Source organism: Pinus tabuliformis, chromosome 4_1, assembly GCF_031772625.1.
Source record: "Pinus tabuliformis cultivar Carrire ecotype Pingquan chromosome 4_1, CPIR1, whole genome shotgun sequence".
Classification (NCBI taxonomy): Eukaryota; Viridiplantae; Streptophyta; class Pinopsida; order Pinales; family Pinaceae; genus Pinus; species Pinus tabuliformis.
The window spans coordinates 274,650,247-274,657,408 of record NC_142303.1 but is presented as its reverse complement, the minus strand read 5'-3'; the positions used below and the strand labels follow the sequence as shown (position 1 = coordinate 274,657,408).

General features: G+C 30.3%; 1 protein-coding gene across 1 annotated transcript; it reads right to left on the bottom strand.

The window, feature by feature from the left end:
* Positions 1-1,679: 1,679 nt before the first annotated feature.
* LOC149175323 (uncharacterized) lies at positions 1,680-3,809 on the bottom strand. Its single transcript, XM_089421113.1, has 3 exons — positions 3,452-3,809; positions 2,744-3,363; positions 1,680-2,535 (listed from the first exon to the last, which is right to left on the bottom strand). The coding sequence occupies exons 1-3, from the start codon at positions 3,732-3,734 to the stop codon at positions 2,350-2,352; spliced, it is 1,089 nt and encodes a 362-aa protein (XP_089277239.1). The 5' UTR covers positions 3,735-3,809; the 3' UTR covers positions 1,680-2,349.
* Between the last annotated feature and the right edge of the window lie 3,353 nt (positions 3,810-7,162).

The following is a 7,162-nucleotide window of genomic DNA, read 5'->3' as shown; positions in this document are numbered from 1 at the left end:
GGAAAAATTATTAGTAATAAGAATAAAGATATTAAAACAACAACTAACTAAAAAAACTCTTCATATTCATTATTAATACTTATTGTGTCTAAAGAAACTTTACACCATAATATAATGGAAATACAACATAGTATAAGAGAAATATTGTCATATTAACATTGTTAGTTTATAAATAAATTAATAAATTTAAGTTGAGCCAACTAAAAAAATAATAATAAAAAACAAGTAAACTCATGTGCACATATGTTAACTCAAATTCCTATGGTAGAGCATGATCCCATGGGGAATACTTCTCCATATTTAGAAATGGAGAAGGCATTTGGATAGAGCACGAGGATCATTGAAATCCCATGAAGTGAACACATGTTGAGTGTGTACGGAATGAAATGGCTCTATAAATATAAACTAAACTAGTTTCTAAAAACTCCACTTAAAGTGTGTATCTTACATCTATATAACACATTTAAGTTGAATAACCCTATTTTTTTGAATACTTATTTTATATATTATTTAAAGGTTGAGAAATTAATGAGGTTAGAATAGTGATAGATGCCATTCTTAGTGTAGTCTTTTTACAATGAGCAACTAGTCACAATAAGAATAACAATGAAAAGATTGAAGTTTTACTATTACTAAGAAAATATGTCATCAACATTTTTTCCATTTTTAATATATATTTGACTAGTTTCTAGTCTTGAAATCTAGCAGAGAGCTATTGGAATTAAAAGTTTGCACAATCCAAACACCTCAAGGAAATTTAACGGGACTTAATCTATTTACTCATGAAAAATGCAATTTAAAAACAAAAAGTTACAACTTAGTCAAAATTGAATCATCAGATTCCAACGGGAATGGAGAAACATAGAATAGCTAGACTACTTCAATAAAAAAAATAAGAAATTCAAACATTTTTTTCTCTTATAGACATTTTATTTATTACAATTAAAATATTTTAAGAATAAAATATTTTAATATTATAATTTATTTATTCCATAGTCTTAATTTCAAAAACTAAAAATAAAAAACGAATATTAGTTATTCAATATTAAAAGAATATTGTATTAACTTAGTTTAATACAAATTAGTCTAGATCCATCTTAACTTGTAGTTATCACTCCTTGCTCTCTAAATGTAACCTAAGTTATCACTATTATTCAAGAAAAATCAGAATACATGAAATAATCCACTTCTCTTTCATAAGAAAATGCTAAATACCTCTAAATATTAAGCGGTTAAAATGTTTTTCTATTTCAAAAAACAATAAAAATAACAATTTTAAAAAACAAAATTTCAATATATTAATTATCCTTTACTCTAATTATCTTTGGTTTGTGTTATATAAATTTCGATTCTTCAATATTTTGGTATATTAGTACCCATTACTCAAATCATTAAATACCTCTAAATATTAAGCGGTTAAAATGTTTTTTTATGTCAAAAAAAACAATAAAAATAACAATTTTAAAAAACAAAATTTCAATATATTAATTATCCTTTACTCATTTTTAATTATCTGTGGTTTGTGTTATATAAATTTCGATTCTTCAATATTTTGGTATATGAGTAGTACCCATTACTCAAATCATTAAAAATAATATAAAGCATCCCAATAACCAAATGTGAACCAATCTACTATAAAAATGTATTCAATTCTAATATCTGTCTTCAGACTCGGTAAATACTGAAAACAAATAATAAAACATAAAATCCAAAATACAGTTTAAAAGAGTGTACATGCTATACATAGCCTTGCAACACAAACCATTAGTCTGTCTGCTTGTTATGTATTTATAATAAGCCTTAAAAGCAAGAATCAGGAACAACATAAAATCCAAAATACAGTTTAAAAGAGTGTACATGCTATACATAGCCTTGCAACACAAACCATTAGTCTGTCTGCTTGTTATGTATTTATAATAAGCCTTAAAAGCAAGAATCAGGAACCCGAAATTGGCAGATCGTCATAGATCATTGGTTTCGGGAAACACTCATCTTAAGGGAAAGAGGCTGCAGCGGATCCGCAACCTCTATTGATTCATCCATGGCTGCTTGTAGATTAGGACTCTCTGACAATCCAAGATAGGATTCCAAGGCAGATAATTCTTTGCAAAATTCAAGCTGCACGATGCTATCCTCTGTTTTGCAGCATTCTGTGCCACCGTTGACCTCGACAGGGATATCCACAGCAAAGCATTCTGTCCCATCGTTGACCTCCATTAATGTCTCCAAAGCAAAACTGTCGACCTCGACGGAGGTATCCACAGGTCTGTCTTTAACAACACCATGGAGCGGGAGTTTTATGTTCACAAATACGGACTCATCTCTATCATCTTATTGTCGGAAGGATCATCACACCTCTATGGAATCCGCAATTTCTATTCTGGGGATCCTAGTTACTGGTTTATAGAGGTTTTGGTGTAAAGGCAAACCTCCACATGGTATCAAAGCTTGGACCCAGGTTTGATTCCCCCGAGCTGAGTTTGAGGGGGATGCTGGAAGAATCACCACACCTCCGTGCAATCCATAATTTCCATCCTGGAGATCATAATCACTGATTTATAAACCTGCAATTTTTAGTGTAACGACAAACCTCCACACATATTTTTTCTTACCGTACCCACACAGGTACATATTTTTTTGCAGTACGAAAAAAGCTATATTATATTCATTAAAGTCAGAGATAATAATACATCATCAGAGGGATATGGTAAGCTTATAGAGGACCCAGATATGGCATGCTCACCTCTGAATAGTTGTGGCTACAGTTCTCACAACAACACGATTGCCGCAAAGTTTGCCCCAGATTGCTATGCTCAGAAGATTGGACCGTGGATTCATTTGAATTGCTTCGAAATGGAGCATTGGGATTTAGGTACTCAGAGTACCGATACTCCATATCATCGGAGCCATGGACTGGAAGATCCGATCTGCAGACATGCTTCAAAGAGGGTTCCATTTGACTGTTTGCAAAGTAATCCTCTAATAAGTCAGGTTTTACCTCACTGTTCATATTCAACCCCAATAATAAATTAGGGGTTTTTGTACATGACTTTACTTTCTTCCCTGACATTTTCTTGCTACTGTCCATTTTTACAAAACAGGAGCCATCAGCAAAGTTAAGTTTGGCTTTCTTACCTCTGATCTTTTTAGCCTCTGCATCATAGGCCTTGGCGGCCTCCTCTGCCGTATTAAACGTTCCAAGCCAAACCATAATGCCCTTTCTTGGATCTCGAATCTCCGCAGCCCATTTTCCCCATGGACGCTGCCTGATACCTCTGTACAAAGTTGTCCTCTTCCTCCCGGTGCTTTTGGCCGAGGACTTTTCGAAATCCTTCAGAGGAGGAATCGCCTCATTTTCAGCACCTTCAAAACCCAACCAGAGTCAAAATAACATAAAAAAGAAAACCCTGCGAAGCAATAGCAATTTCTTGAATGCAGAGAGACCGATGTTAATACTGGGAACACTCACCTGAAGAAAATTCATGCTTGGAGTTGAAAATATTCTTGCTCGTCTTATTCTTCCGGTTGTATGCGTCGTCGAAGCTGCCCGGTTTATTGATGGATTCAGACACGGCTCCGCCATTGAAGAACAAGTCATAGAAGGTATTGAAATCCGGCCAAAAATCCCTGGCAGCAATACGCCGGGATTGGTTCGCGGCAATGAAATCCGCAATTATGGCACCTCCACACATCCTTTTGTTTTCAAAACAACTGTTGCAGCCTCCGCAGAACATAAAGCAATGGCGTGATGAAGAAAATAGTGATTACTCACAATGAAACATGCGCTCTGCTTCCGCTAAAACTTGTATATAAACAGGAGGAACTTCGGGAGTACACAGTCGGTGCGCGCAATTTGTATGATTTAAAAATTAAAAAATCATATAATATTATATTGAAGTGTTTATTAATTATTACTTTGAAAAACCACCGCCTCCATGGACCGTTAATGAGCAGCCAACCATCCGCTTTTGCTCAAAATTGTTTTTTAAATACGGCAATTATTAATAAAATAATTTTTTTTTTTTTACTCAACATGAATATTGAAAATATTTTATTTATAACATACTTTTATATTTTATTTATAACATACTTTAAACTTCTTTTATTATTGATATTTTTAAAATTTTATATTTCAATTTTATATTAAAAATATATAGAAAGTGAAAATATAAGAAATTTTTTAATTTAAATTATTTTTTTCTCCATATAAAATAGATATAAAATTATAATTATGTTATTTAATATAGATATTAAAATACTATTTTTTATTTTTAATGTATTTTTGTTTTAAATATTACATGTGAATTGAATCTAGAATGAATTACACATTATATAATTTCCCTAATACCATTTTCTATTATCTCCATATTAAATATACCATTTTCTATTATCTCCATATTAAATATCCAAGAGATTACATTTCTTTATTATAATAAAAAGTAAATTACTTCTTTTTACTCGTCTTTGTAATAAGTGATAAAGAATAACATTAATTTAGCTTGTTATTATTATTTTAATTTTTTAAATTAAATTAATTTTTAATATTATTATAATTTCACATGTTATGAGTATTTTTAATTTATTAGTTTAAATAATTAGTTTAATTTTTTTCAATTATTTAGTGACAACATCTTTCCATATTAAAGTGGATGGTTATGAATATGTTTAATTAATTAATTTAAAAAAATATTATTATATTTTAAAATTATTACGTGACTACATTTCTCATGCTAAACTAGAAAATACCTCTCTACACAATAATTTATATTTCCTTCATTATATTTGTTTCTTATTTCCTTTTCTCCTTTTTAATATTTCCTTTTAACCAACTTAAAGTTTTCAAAATAATCATAAATAATAAGGGAGTCGTCTACCGAAGAGGAAGAATTGCCTGGACAGTCAAAAGTGATTGAACTTGGTTAAAAAAGTTTCAAAAAATCTTATATAAGCATTGTTTGAATCGTGTTTTTGATAGTGGAAATAGATTCAGCACCATCTAAAACATCTAAGACACCTAAAATTTTGAAGTTTAACAACTATAACATGGATTTACAAAAATCCTTGCCAGATTTTCTCTAAATATAACCAAATTTCCATAACTTTCCGAGCAATTCCTCCCGCTAAGTAAACTAAGACAATAATAAGTTTGTTAAACGAAAACTCAATGGGCATGCAAGTTGTCGTGGCGTACGAAATCTGAGTGGGTATGCAAGTTGTAGTGGAGTGGGAAACAAAAGTGATGAGTGAGACGGACTTCGAGATTGTGAAGATATTCCAGGACTTCGAGGTTGTGAAGATATTCCATCATCGTATTTATTTTTTTCCAATAAGCCGGTAAGTTCGTGTTTTTTCAATCGAAAAGCATTAAGCATTATCTTGTTATGACTAGTAGGAAACAACATCAGTTAATCTTGCATTTCATCAAGTTGCAACTCTAGGTTTATATAAAAATATTACGATGACATTGTATTCTGTGTTAGAAAATTTGTTTTTCTATTTTTTTTTTTAATTGAAAATTATGGAGTCTTCTAATGAGGTGGAGGAATTGTCTGGACGGCTAAAAGTGGCCGAAATCTTGACAAGAAAAATTCGAAAAATCTTGTAGAAGCAGTGCTTGAATCATGCTTTCGATGGTGGAAATGGATTCAGAACCATCAAAAACGTCTAGGACATCTAAAATTTTGAAATTTAACAATTATAATTTGGATTTACAAAATTCCTTACCGGATTTTTTCTAAATATAACGGGAATTTCCATAATTTTCCAGGAAAAATATAACCGGAATTTCCATAATTTTCCGGGCAACTCCTCTGCCTCATTAGACTACGCCGAAAATTATTATTGTGCCATTATTATCAGAAAATCAGCGGAAACCGATTTTACATTTATGCAAGTTGAAAATCTCTTTTTATTCAAAGAATATAAAAATAATCAGAGTGTTCAAATTCAAAATATATAAAAATATTATAATTAGATTATTTACAAAACTAAGAAATTTTTAATGTTTTTTTGGAAAATCTGATTTGTATAATAGTATGAGTAAAATTATGAAATTTGTAATGTTTTATTTATTTTTTTTGGCGAAAATCTGATTTGTATAATAGTGTGAGTTAATTTAAGATTTCATTATTTTGTAATTTTTTTAATTGAAATTATAAAAAATATTAAAAGGAAAAGATATTTTCTTTAATTTTTTTAAAGATGTTGTAATTTCAAATTTAACTAAGCGATAAGAGTTTTAAAGCGTAGATTTATTTATTTATTTATTTATTTATTATAGTTAAATTTTCATTTATAATTATTTTTAAGTTTATAATAAGCTTTCTATCTTTCATTTATCATTTTATCAATGTTATGGTTCTAATTAAGCTTGTAATGAAGATAAATTTCAAGATATTCAAGATATTGTCAATACACAAAAATTGTGTAAGTGATATTTTTGGATTTAATTATCATAACCTTCAATTGGTGAGTGTTAACATTCATACTTGTACCAAAGAAAAAAATATTTGAGAATTTTGAGTTGCTTGTCGGGATCATAGGAATTCATCAACCTAAAAACAATATCATCAATGTAAAGATTATGATTATACCAGCTAGAGCCATGCTAAAACAACTTATTTATTCCACAAAACCCTCTAACATATCAATGTGTATGCCTAAAAGGGTAGGGGACAAGGGGCAACCTTTTTTAACTCTTACATGTTAATTTCTTATGAGTAGCCCACACTATTCCTAAACTTGGCAATAACATTCTCATGCTACCTTATCACACTAGAGATCACTTCAAAAGAAGAATTTAGTTCATCTACTCTATTCCAAAGATTAGTCTTGTGCACTATGTCAAAAACTTTTGTGAAATCAATAAACAACATAGGAGATTAGTTTAATTATCATGATACTCCTCCAAAATAATCTTTAAGCATGAGAAGGTTGTTCATAGTTGAATGATAGCTCCTAAATCTAACACAACCTTTAACTCTTTTTCCATCGCTTTCTAGCCGCATGTTGATTTATTTTTCTAAAACCAACCTAGATCCATCTTAACTTTGAATCTATCAAATGCCGAGAGGGATCAAATTTGTCAAGGTGCAAACCTCTTTTTTGAGTGAAAAACCCAAGGAAAGGTTTGCACCTCAAGAGATTTGATCCATCTCAATAC